This window comes from Ambystoma mexicanum, chromosome 12 (genome assembly GCF_040938575.1).
Source record: "Ambystoma mexicanum isolate Mex_15411 chromosome 12, UKY_AmexF1_1, whole genome shotgun sequence".
Lineage (NCBI taxonomy): Eukaryota > Metazoa > Chordata > Amphibia > Caudata > Ambystomatidae > Ambystoma > Ambystoma mexicanum.
This window is the reverse complement of record NC_090936.1, coordinates 679,676,474-679,688,811: the sequence shown is the minus strand read 5'-3', so window position 1 is coordinate 679,688,811 and position 12,338 is coordinate 679,676,474. Positions and strand designations below refer to the sequence as shown.

At 46.2% G+C, this 12,338-nt stretch overlaps 1 protein-coding gene across 8 annotated transcripts in view; it reads right to left on the bottom strand.

Moving 5' to 3' along the window:
• Positions 1-12,338, bottom strand: part of KIF21A (kinesin family member 21A) — a 2,335,619-nt gene that overhangs the window by 1,042,708 nt on the left and 1,280,573 nt on the right. For all 8 annotated transcript variants that reach the window (XM_069629214.1, XM_069629217.1, XM_069629219.1 and 5 more), the window contains one exon: positions 10,418-10,565. In XM_069629214.1, coding sequence (XP_069485315.1) covers positions 10,418-10,565 — 148 coding nt within the window. The remainder of the gene's footprint in view (positions 1-10,417; positions 10,566-12,338) is intronic.

The window sequence follows — 12,338 nt, the reverse complement described above, 5'->3', positions numbered from 1 at the left end:
AAGGCCCAAGTGACCAATCTTGTTTCATTTTAGTCTTATTTTATTAAACTCTTCTGCCACCTACGACCGCTGATTTCGGAGAAAAATGCAGACACCCTGACGAGAGCCATTATTAGCGCAAAACTGGATTATGGCTGCAGTCTTCTGGTAAGTATCCTGAAAGCAGAGATCCAACATCTCCAAGTGATTCAGAACGGGGTGGTAAGAGTGGTGAAGGGCCTAGGCAAAAGGGACCATGTTTCTGAGGCTCGAAGGAGCCTTCATTGGCTTCCGATTGCAGCCAGAGTCCTATTTAGACTCCTTCTTATCACACACAAATGCATCATGGGCCAAATGCCTTTGTATCTGAAGGAGGTCATTATTCTAAAAGACAATGCAAGGACTTTAAGAGCTGATAACACCAACACCCTTAGAGTTCTTCGGAGGAATTCTAATAAAGCTAGAATGAGCTCTTTTGAACTAGCGGCTCCCATCGCATGGAATGCTTTGTCGCCCACCCTTCGAATAATGGCTTCAACTGAACCTTTTAAGAAGTTGCTGAAGACATTACTCTTTGCTTAATACTTGCGGTTCTTTGTTGCTCTTACAGCCTAGTCATGACTACTTCCCTTGTTCTGTTCTTTTTTGTTTGTGAGTTTGCGCCCATCAGCCTACGGGTACCAGGTGTGCCTTACCAATACTTTAACATAACATAACAAGGATTTTAGGAGGATGCTCTAGTGGGTCGCCCTCTTAGATATACTATCAACCTCCCGATGGGAAACAGCACAATAATTATGACCGAACAGAGAAAGATCTGGGACTACATAGTAATAAAAGTAAGTCACACAATGTTCCCGGGACCAGCAACCTCCATATTCTACAAACCAGAATTCACTCTGGCTTACAAAAACAATTTTTATGAATGGAGAAAAGGGGAATGCACAAACATATCAGACAGGGTCACAGGATGGGGGCATAAGAGGTTTTGATTTAGGCAAAGAAAACTAGGATAGGAGTGTCTGAAATGTTTCAGTACTGTCAACTGCAGCATTGGGTTCTTCAAGGAAAATATAGAGGTGAGGCAACAAGAGCCTGGACCAATTTAGAAAGAATGATCTTTTCAACTTCATCTACAAAGAGCCATGTCTCATCATATGTCTTAGGTTGCAGTATAATTCAGGGCTCCCGGTATATGCAATGATGTGCCACAGGGAATTGAAGGGAAAGGAACAGGTAACACTATGGAAAGGACTTCAAAAATCCTCATTTAGTGTACAGTACACTGAGCAAGCATACATACATATCTCAAGATCGTGTCTTAACTAAGATCAAAATAAGCATTTTACTGGAGAAAAGTGGGGGGATCTACTGAGAGGATGGAGTGGAGTGGGAACATATTTACATATCTGGGGAATACTGCCCAAAGCTTCAAAATTACTGCGAAAGCTGTATTCAGGACCTTTCAGTCCATCAAAGGTGCAAGTGAGAAGCGTGCTCCTGAGACATTTAGTAGGGCTTACTGCCAATGATAACACATTGAGATTGTCACAAAAGGTAGTATTAATAAAAGGTTTATTAGAAGCTAGAATGTCTTTAGCTACCCATTGGAAGTCGAAGCATGTGCCATCACTTGACAAATGGTTTTCCAAGATGTGGAATGGAAAGCTTTCTTACATGTTACAGGATTGTGCCACTTTATTCTAAGATTAATTGAACTATTTCCGAGAATATGTTACAAAATCTAATAAGGATTACACATGTGCATCAAGATTAACAGCACTGAGTCTATTACATTGTGGTTAAATCGGCGGGGCGGTTAGAGGCAAGTTGAATATTAGGTGTCGTAAAGGAAGTTACTCAAATATCTGCGAGTCTAAATATAAAGTGGCCGTTTATTGATTGTGCTGTGGGTTGGGGGGGGGGAAGGGTACTTATCAGGCCAATTGCTGTTGGTGTTAAGCTGCATACCCATAAACACAAAGAAATAGGTTGACAAACAACAAAGAAAAAAAGGGATTAAACGCATTCAGGTTTTTGGTGGAGTAGAAAGGGGGTGGGAAACATTGAATAGAATATCCAAACGCCAGGGGTCTACATCGTGTTGCTTTCCAGATATTTTTTACTATAACTCCTATGATACCTCACCATTGACTACGCAGACTTGGAATGATGGGAGCACTAGTCCTAAACATCTAGAGAGCTGAAGATTGCAGACCCTTGGAATGAACCAATAAGAAACACCTTAGTCATATGAGAAACCTGAAGGTGTCTCACCCACTGATCCCCGGAGATCTGTAGTCCAGGTGCCCAGGACACGGACATCACTATTGGATCCAGGTCCTGGGGGTGGACCATTGATTGAAGATCAACTGGGCGAGGGGTCTTCGGGGAGTGGAAGTGGGACACTGAGGGTTGAGACGCAGTATTCCCTTTCCTGTAACACCTTTTCCCCATCCTACCCTGTAGGATATATAGAAGTTCTACCCTTGCCCCTTTTCCCCGCACAAACACTTTCTTACACTGTAACAGACAAAAGACTGAGACATGTCCCAACACACGGGTCAGGCAGTGTCAGGCAATTGACAATCACGCACACCTAACGACCCTTTATTTTACCCACAGGGATAAAAGGCGAAGCACGAAAGCACACTTTGAGCAAGACCGAACGCACGAGGAGACAGCTGCACCAAACCGGCAGTTCAAACAGAGAAGAAAGGCGTGGAAGGACGACGAAGGGGGAATTGCCCTTGCCCTTGTCCTTTTCAACTTAGACCCGCAAAGCCTCTGAAAGGGAAACCATAAAACCGGGAGTTACAGTTGGCATGCGGAGAAGCAGATGTCAATGGTAGACGGGGGCCTCCCGCATTGATAACACAGGCGGAGAGGCAAACTGGCTACCGTGGCACTATTCTTGACTCCAGAGGACAAAGAAGCCAACAGATTCAGCACAGCCTCTGAGTCGGAGGAAGCTGATAGCAAACCAAACCTTACTGAGTCCAAGATTGCAAGTAGCAACATTTTGAACACAAGGAATTTGCAAGAGGAAGAACTTGTGTGTCAGTTTGAACTTTAAAGAAAGCCCAGTTGAGGTCCAGGTGCAAAGGGGTCTGGTGCCACATGGGCGCTCATTCGAAAAGAGACTGACCAGGACCCGTTTTTGAAACTACAAGAACCAGAAGACCCTAGAAAAGGGTGGCATATGGTGTGAGAGTGGTTCTACAAGGGTTACATCAAATCCCTTGTACAACTGAAAGTCTCTGATCCATTGCCAGAGGAAAGCTAAGGGAAGGGATCCCTGCTTTCCGATAAGATTGTGAACTGTGAAATAAGGCAAGTGTGAACCAGACAGAGGGATGCCGAGAGAAAGCTAGGAGAAAAAAAACCTTGAATTGTATTTGAAATACATGAACTGTGTTAAAGAGGGGCTGTAGTGAACCCCATAGAGGGAGGCCCAAATTGTGAGGAGGATCTGAGCCCGGAAGAGGGAGATCCTGGGGGCCAAGAACAATCACATGAGGTGCAAAATCCCAGAGAGATCTTTTGTTTGTTTGTCTTTTGTGAAACACCACAGGCGTTCTAAGGCAAGAGACTTTTGCAAGGAGACTTAGCCTCTGAAAGTTTTTGATATTGTTGAACTGAACTGTGAACCTCGTGCTGGCGAGGCCAAGGAGTGTGCTGTGCTTGAGAGTTCCACCTTGTCCCGTGCTTCAAACGTGGGGAAGGGAGACCCAGCCTCACCATCCTGACTTATCAATTTGTGAACACTTCTTTCTTTCCTGGTAAACATTATCCCACACTCTTTTTGTAATTTAGTAGTAAGGATTGGCAATAGTTTTTTTTTTGGTATAGGTCCTTTTTATTTGACGAGACGACACTAGGACTGCCTTATTATTATTTGATGGTCCCATATTAGGTTTAGGTTAGGCATTTATCTCACCCATTATACAGTTCAATAAACACGCTTGAACTGTGATCACTTGTGTCTGTCTGTCTGTCATTACTGTTGCCACCATGATTTCCTTACAGTCATCACAGAGAAGCTGATTGACCCCAGAGTCCTTCTAGGAAAACCACTCCCAAAATAGATAGTTTTGGGAGAGAAGTAATGCACTCTTGGGGGACCTAATGAAAGGAGACATCATGGATACCTTTTGGCAGTGTGTAAGACACCCAAGCCCAAAGACAAAGTACACACAACATCTCAGAAAAAAAAAATGAAAGCAGAACATGTGATTTTAAACTACATGAAATAGCATTTACATCAAAACCTTGAAACGAAGGATGCTTGATAGTAAAACAAAGAACAAGTTACTTCTTACCTTGTAACGTTCTTTCGACGGGATGTTCCTCCGACGTATTCCTCATCTTAGATATCTCCTTCCAGCTCTGCTGGCCTCGGAAATTTTTTTCTCTCTAGAGGGCGCTGCGCGTCGACGTCCTCCGAGTCGATGTCCCTCGACAGCCGCCGTATCGACGTCATCCTGCCTATAAAGGCCGCGCGCAGCGTCTGTTACTCAGTTCCATTTTGTAGCCCACAATAATACTTTCTGGACTAAACTAATCACCCTGAAGGAGCGTAAGCTGCAACAACAAGGGAAGTAGAACTGCGGGGATGGATGGGAGGGTCGATGAGGAATACGTCGGAGGAACATCCCGTCGAAAGAACGTTACAAGGTAAGAAGTAACTTGTTCTTCGAAGGGATTGTGTCCTCCGACGTAATCCTCATCTTAGATAGGCTCCCATAGCAGTATTCTATTATTGGAGGAGGGAGTACTGACTTCACGCTGTCTTCTATTGATGAATAGAATGCAGTACAGCCCTTCCAAACCTAGTCTCTTGACTGGAGGAGGAATCCAAATTGTAAAAACGTGTAAAGGTATGGACAGATGACCATGTAGCGGCCGCACAGATGTCTTTAACCGGCACACCTCTTTTGAGGGCCGATGAAGCTGCAATACCTCTGGTCGAATGAGCCCTAAGGTTTTGAGGGGGCTCTTTCCCTGCCAGTTTATAACATTCCAGAATGGCTAGAATGATCCATCTGGAAATGGTCTGCTTAGTTATTGGTAACCCCAGCTTGTGACCTGCATAACCTACAAACAGCTGGTCTGCCTGTCTTATCCTGGCTAGTCTACTGATGTAAAAACTTAAAGCCCTCCTAGGGTCTAGCCTGTGTAACCTCTCTTCCTCTTTCCCCGGGTGAGGAGGAGGATAGAAAGATGGTAGGGTAATCTTCTGAGTGATATGGAATTCAGAAACCACCTTTGGGAGGAAATTAGGCTTCACTTGCAGGACAACTTTGTGAAATATTGTGTGAGGGGGTTTACAAGAAAGAGCTTGTAATTCGCTCACCCTTCTAGCAGATGTAAGTGCTATTAATAAAACAGTTTTAAGGGTAAGGAATCTTAACGAACAAGAATGGAGAGGTTCGAAAGGTGTGCCCATCAGGAAAGTTAGTACTAAGTTTAAATCCCATAGGGGAACTTGGAATGGTCTTGGGGGATAAACATTGGTTAACCCCTTTAGAAACTGTATTACCAAGGGTAATTTGAAATAGGATGGTTCTTCCGCAGTACGCTTAAAGATGGATAGCGCTGCGAGATAGCCCTTAATGGTGCCAACTTGAAGGCCTATATTTGCCAAATATAGTAGGAAGGACAAAACCATTGGTGTACCACATGAAAAAGGGTCGATATTCTGTTCTCTACACCAGCTGCAAAATCTGTTCCAACGGCAGCGGTATAAAGACTTTGTTGCTGGCCTCCTTGCCGAAAGCAACACCTCCATATCATCATCAGGGAGGTCCCAATCCTTGTAACTCAGCCTTTCAGAAGCCAAGCGTGAAGGTTGAGGGTTTTGATGTCTGGATGGAGAACCTGACCTCCCTTCTGTGAGAGTAGGTTCTCTCTGAGTGGAAGTTGAATTGGAGGGCAGATGGACAAGTCTAGAAGGTCCGGGTACCACGTTCTCCTGGCCCAATCCGGAGCAATTAGGATCATGGTTTGCCGGAATCTTCTCAACCTCCTGATCATTTGAGGAATGACAGGGACCGGTGGGAACGCGTACAGAAGCGGAAACTCCCAGTCCACTATGAAAGCGTCTCCCAGAGCTCCTCTCGGGGGAAATTCCCTTGAGCAGAACAGTTCGCATTTCCTGTTTAGGCTGGTGGCGAACAGATCTACCTGAGGGTTTCCCCAAAGGGCGAAGATCTCTTGAAGGACTTCCTGAGCTAGCTCCCACTCGTGGGAGACTGTGTTCTGCCTGCTCAGAGCGTCCACTGTCAAGTTCTTCTCTCCGGCTAGGTGAACTGCCGATAGAGAGATTCCTTCTTGGATTGCCCAAAACCAGAGCTGCATCGCCTCTCTGCACAGGGGTAGTGATCCTACGCCTCCTCTTTTGTTGAGGTAATGCATGGCCACCGTGTCGTCCGTCATTATCAGGACGTTCTTCCCTTGTACAGCTGGCAGGAAGGCCTTCAGCGCAAGTCTGATGGCTCTCAGCTCTAACAGGTTGATATGTAGTCTGGACTCCGATGGAGACCAACGACCGCTGATGGTCAAGTCGTTGGCGTGGGCTCCCCACCACGTGAGTGAGGCATCCGTGACTACTGTTATCTCTGGCCAGGGTTGCCAAAACTGTTCTCCTTTCAGAATGTTCTCCTGACAGGCCCACCACTGAAGGTCTCGAGCTACTCGGTCGGGAACCTGAAGAAGATCTGTCATTCTCCCTGAGAATTGTGACCACTGAGTCCTCAGTGCCCACTGGAGGGATCTCATTCTCAGGCGAGCCTCTGGCACTAGGAAAATGCAGGATGCCATGAGGCCTAGCAACCTCAGAAAGTCGAAGGCTGGGAGACGTTGGGCATGTTGGAACTTGGTAGCCATCTGTGGAATATCTTGAGCCCTCACCTCTGGTGGCGAGGCTTTTCCCAGGGAAGTGTCCAGGATCGCTCCTATGAACTGGAGTCTCTGCGATGGTATCATTTGTGACTTCTTTAAATTAAGGGAGAAGCCCAGTCTGTGAAGGAAGTGGCACACGTGATTTAGCTGGATCTGAGCTTGTTCCGAAGAAACAGCCCTGATCAACCAATCGTCCAGGTAGGGGTAGACGTGAATCCCTTCCCTCCTTAGACTTGCAGCCACTACCGACATTAACTTGGTGAAGACCCTCGGGGCGGAGGTCAGCCCAAATGGCAGCACTCGAAATTGATAGTGAGAGTTGCCAATTGCGAACCTCAGGTATTTCCTGTGTTTGAGATGGATAGGCACATGGAAATAAGCGTCCTGAAGGTCCAGAGATACCAACCAGTCCTGGAACTGAAGGGCCTGGAGGATCTGAGAAAGAGTGACCATCTTGAATTTGTCTTTTTTGAGGAATTTTTTCAATTCTCGCAAGTCCAAGATGGGTCTCAGTCCTCCGTCTTTCTTTGGAATGAGAAAGTAAGGGGAGTACCAGCCCTTGTTCCTCTCCGCTACAGGTACCGGTTCTATGGCACCTTTCACTAGCAGGTCCAAAATTTCCTGCAAGAGGAGCGGATCTGGAGCTTTCTGAGAGCTGATCCCCGGTGGATGACTCTGAGGTATACGTAGGAGAGGCAGGCAGTAACCTTGGGCAACTGTTTCCAATGCCCAAGCATCTGACGTGATAGCCTGCCATACCGCCAGATGTTGAGTCAACCTGCCTCCTACAGGTGTCCTGTGAGGGAAGTCCTCAGAGTGGTTTTGGGGCGGCTGTTGCAGATGCCGATGGTAAAGAGGCACCTGCTGTTGCTGCGGCTTTTGAATATCTACCCCGTCCACCTCGGGTAGTTCTTCTTTGTCCCCTTTGAGCCAGTCGTCCTCTACCTCTTACGAATGCAGAGTAGAAGCGAAAGGACTTGCCCCTCGCAGAGGTTCCTGTGGGACAAAAAGGAGTCTGACGGATTGCTGCTCCTAGGGATTTTGCTGCTGCTTTTGAAGTTTGCAGTTTCTCTAAACTGTCATCCGCCTTTTTCCCGAACAAAGAAGAGCCATCGAATTGCATGTTCAAGAGCCTGGCTTGCACATCTGGGGCAAAACCAGACTTTCTCAACCAAGCGAATCTCCTGATTGATGTACTTGCCGCCATTGCTCTGCTGATACTGTCAGCCGAATCAATGCCCGTCTGGAGGGATTCGCACATAGCGTCTTTACCGTCCTGTATAATATTCAGGAACGCATCCCTTTCTTCTCCCTCCGGGATGCAGTCAGCCACTGTAGAAGCACACTCCCAAAGTGTATGGCTGAACCTAGCAAGGGTGCAAGTAGCATTAACAGATTTTAACGCCATGCTACATGCTGAAAAGACTTTCTTTGCCATAACATAATATTTTTTATCGTCCCTGTCCTGTGGGACGGTAGGATAAGCCGTCTTGACATCGGTAGAGGATGCTGCCTGTACCACCAGACTTTCTGGGGATGGGTGTTTAGACAAAAACTCCGGGTCTGTAGAAGATACCCTGTACTTTGTAGACAGTTTTTTATTTACTGCTGGTACGACATCTGGGGTTTCCCAGTTTGTCATGATCTTCCTCTGAAGAGCTTTATGAAAAGGCACCACAGGATCCTCCTGTGGGCCTTTGTCAAGAATATCCGTGAGGTCATCTTGTTGGAAAGATTGTGAAGGTACAGACCACCCCATGAACTCTGTGATCTTGGCCATTAAGGCTCTATAGGGGGTTTCAGCATGCTCCCCCGGGTCTGGCCTAACAAACTCCACCTCAGGGGAAGTGTCTAACCCACTTGCCTCATGTAAGGAATCATGAAGATCCTTTAACCTGCGTTCTTCAGAGGAAAATTCCTCTCTAATTGGGGTTACAGGTCCCTGCAACTCAAATAAGTCTTCCTGTTCAGACAATTCACCCTCTTCCAAAATTGAGGACATAGTTCTCAATTGTTCTGAACTCATAAAGGGAGTAAATCCCATTTCCAAGGCAGAGGGTGCCGAACTTGTCATTATCGGCCTCGAAAACGTCGATGTCGTCGATGCCGACGTCGAAGGCTTCGAGCGTGGCGTCGAAAACAAAGGCGGAGGCCTCGAAGACCTCGACAGAATTGGAATTCTACTCGACAATCTCGAAGCCATCAACGTCGAGGACCTGGGGATAGTCACTGGGTGTGTCGTAACCGTGACTTTTCTTGGCGTCGACGCCGAAGCTGGCGTCGAGTCGACAGACCCGTGTGTCGAAGGTCCCTTCGACAATGGCGTCGAAGACACCGACCTCGGCGTCGACGGAACCCTCGTCGACGGCGTCAACGGAACCTTCGAGGAAGGTTTGGAGGTCATAGTCCTACTCGAGGGCTCGAGAGGCGCTCGAGAGGTTTCCTTCGCCGGGTACTGCGACTTGCGGCGTTTTTGACCTTTGGGTCTTTCGACCAGAGCTCCGCTCTCGGCAGTCTTCGAGGGGGTCGAGGCCGCTTTCTCGAAGACGCTCATCATATTTTTGCGGAATTCCTCCCATTCAGCCCGGGAACTATGTTTCGTGGGGCAAGGGATTATTTTTGGCGAAACAGAGGAAGAGGAAGACGGAGAAGGGGATCTTCGACGTCTCCTCTTCGAGTGCTTCGATCTCGAGGAGTGATGGGACCCACTCCGAGAGCTGGAGCGCGAATGGTGACGAGGAGACGAGTGTCTCGACTTCGTCGACGAAGAAGAAGCTTTAAAAGTCTTACCTTTCTCCAGCTTCCCCCTACGCTCCTTCAGGGCCTTAGCTGTCATGAACATACAGTCCTCGCATTCCGAACAATGGTGTTCAGCTCCCAAACACCACAGACAAACTCTGTGAGGGTCAGTCAGCGACATCTTTTTCCCACAATCTCGGCATTTTTTGAAGCCGGATCGAGGAGTTGTCGGTTCCGACGAGGAAGCCATCGAGTACGGGTCTAATAACTCGAGGTAAATAGGATTAATCTGACAAGAACTGAGCAACGGTATTCCGAGGCACTGAGTAAGCGCGGAAAAACGGAACTGAGCAACGGACGCTGCGCGCGGCCTTTATAGGCAGGATGACGTCGACGTCGATACGGCGGCTGTCGAGGGACATCGACTCGGAGGACGTCGACGTGCAGCGCCCTCTAGAGAGAAAAACATTTCCGAGGCCAGCAGAGCTGGAAGGAGATATCTAAGATGAGGAATACGTCGGAGGACACAATCACTTCGAATGTTAAAATACAAATGTGTTAGTGGTACCTTTTACTACTTAAAGGTTACTGCTACTACAGAACACCTTTAAGCAATCAAAAATGGTAACAGTGCAAAAAGGTAAAAAAAGAAAAATACAAAGATTTATGGCTGGTGCAGGGTTGGAATTTTTCTGTTTCATCAGGTCATCAGGAAATTTAAAATAATGCAGTCAATTAAAAAGAATGCTAATAAATAGATGTAGTAACAAGTGTTAATGACTGTTAATGTGTTTACCTTCAGCAATCTATTCATATCAGCTTCCATGTTTGAAATGGTCATCCTTTGCATTATTATGTCAGTGATTCGACGTTCAAGTGACTGCCATTTCGTTCTTGCACTTTTTGGAGTGTAAATGCTGGTCACCTTCCTCATATATTTTTTCCTATGAACACAAAGAACTGTTGTCATTCTCAAAGTAGAATATTTGTTAAGTAACTACTATTGTGCACAAGGTAGTACACATACTTGTTCCAAAAACATGCTTCAAAGAAACGTATTTGCTGTTAAGTAACTGTAAAGCTGGTCAGATAGCACAGCAAGCTAAGCGCTCGCCTCTGATATCTGTGGTCGACCTGCCGTGGCAGGTTCAAATACCGGCAGGGTCAACTCAGCCTTCCATCCTTCCGAGGTCGATACATTGAGTACCACTCTATGGTATAATAATGTCTTCTGTAATTTCAGCACTCTGAGACCTATAGGTGTGTAGTGCTATATACGAATGGCATCATTATTATTATAACATGTGTAGAAGCAAGGACTACAAATCAAAGTAAAAACAGTTCAAACTAAAACTATTTAACACTCTTAGTAAACAAGTAAGCCGGTTCTAGCTTCCAAATGGATAAAGAGATGGTGAAAGTATTTTTGTATTTTTATTGTTCTTTATATAGCGCCTTTATCCAAAGCACTTTACATAAGAGATCAACAATACATCAGAACAGTGGAGCAAAACATGGATCTGGTACAGGTAACTTGGGTTACATAGGCTATCAACATTACATAAGAACAGTGGAGCAATACATGGATCAAGTACAGGCAGTGACAATCAGGGTACTGAAGCAGGTGATTTTTTAAGGAGGAACGGAATAGAGAGTAAGAAGTAATAGAGCGAAGGGACACAGGGAGCAAGTTCCAGTGAAGAGGGGGGAGGAGTTGAAAGGAGCGAAAGCAGGATTGAGTGCAGGGAGGATGGGGAACAGTCAGTCTAAAGAGATCCAAGGAGCAGAGAGACAGAGGGAGAGTAGAATGAAAGGAGGGATGCAAGATAGTCAGAGTCCAGTCTGTATAGAGATTTGAACAATAGGCAAAGAAAGTTGTATTTAAATTGAGAGTGGAATTACAACCAACCAAGTGAGGCAAGAGAAGAAGATTGAGTCACGACAAGGAAGAACAAAAAGTGAGCAACTGGCTGAATGATAGATAGATTTAAGAGGAGCAAGGCGTGAGTGAGGAAGACCAAAGAAGGTGACAGAACAGTAGAAAAGTCGAGAGAAGATTAAAGACGAGATGAAAAGTTTTGAGGCGTGGAAAGTAAGGAAAGGGTGGATTTTGCGAATGTTGTAGAGATGAAAGCGACAGGTGCAGGATGTGAAAGAGATATGTTGGGCAAAGGAAAGGTTAGAGTCAAAGTAGAGGCCGAGATTGCGGGCTGTAGGGGAGATGGGTATGCTGGAAGGTGGAAAGTAGATGTATGGGGGAGGAGACTGTGGAGGGAGAGTGTTTGCAGGAAAGAATAAGACTTTGGTCTTACCGGCATTCAAAGTGAGAAAGTGGGAGGTCATCCAGGATTTGATAGGCAAGTTGAGAGTAGAGTGAATGTCAGGCATGAAAGAGGAGAACGAAAGAAACAGCTGAGTGTCAGCATAGAAGTGATGAGAGTCCAAAAGAGGAGATTATGGGGGCGATGAAAGAGGTATATAAGGAGAATAGAAACGGACCAAGTACTGATCCTTGAGGAACACTGTGATTGAGGGGGAGAGGTAAAGAGGTGTTGCCACCCCAGGAGACAGCGAAAGTTTGGTTGGATAGGTAAGAGGAGAACCACGATAGAACAGAGCCACGAAAGCCAAAGGAGGAGTTCACAAGCAGAGAGTGATCAACAGTGTCAAAAACAACAGATAAGTTCAGAAGAATAAGGACAAAGCTGTGAGAAGAG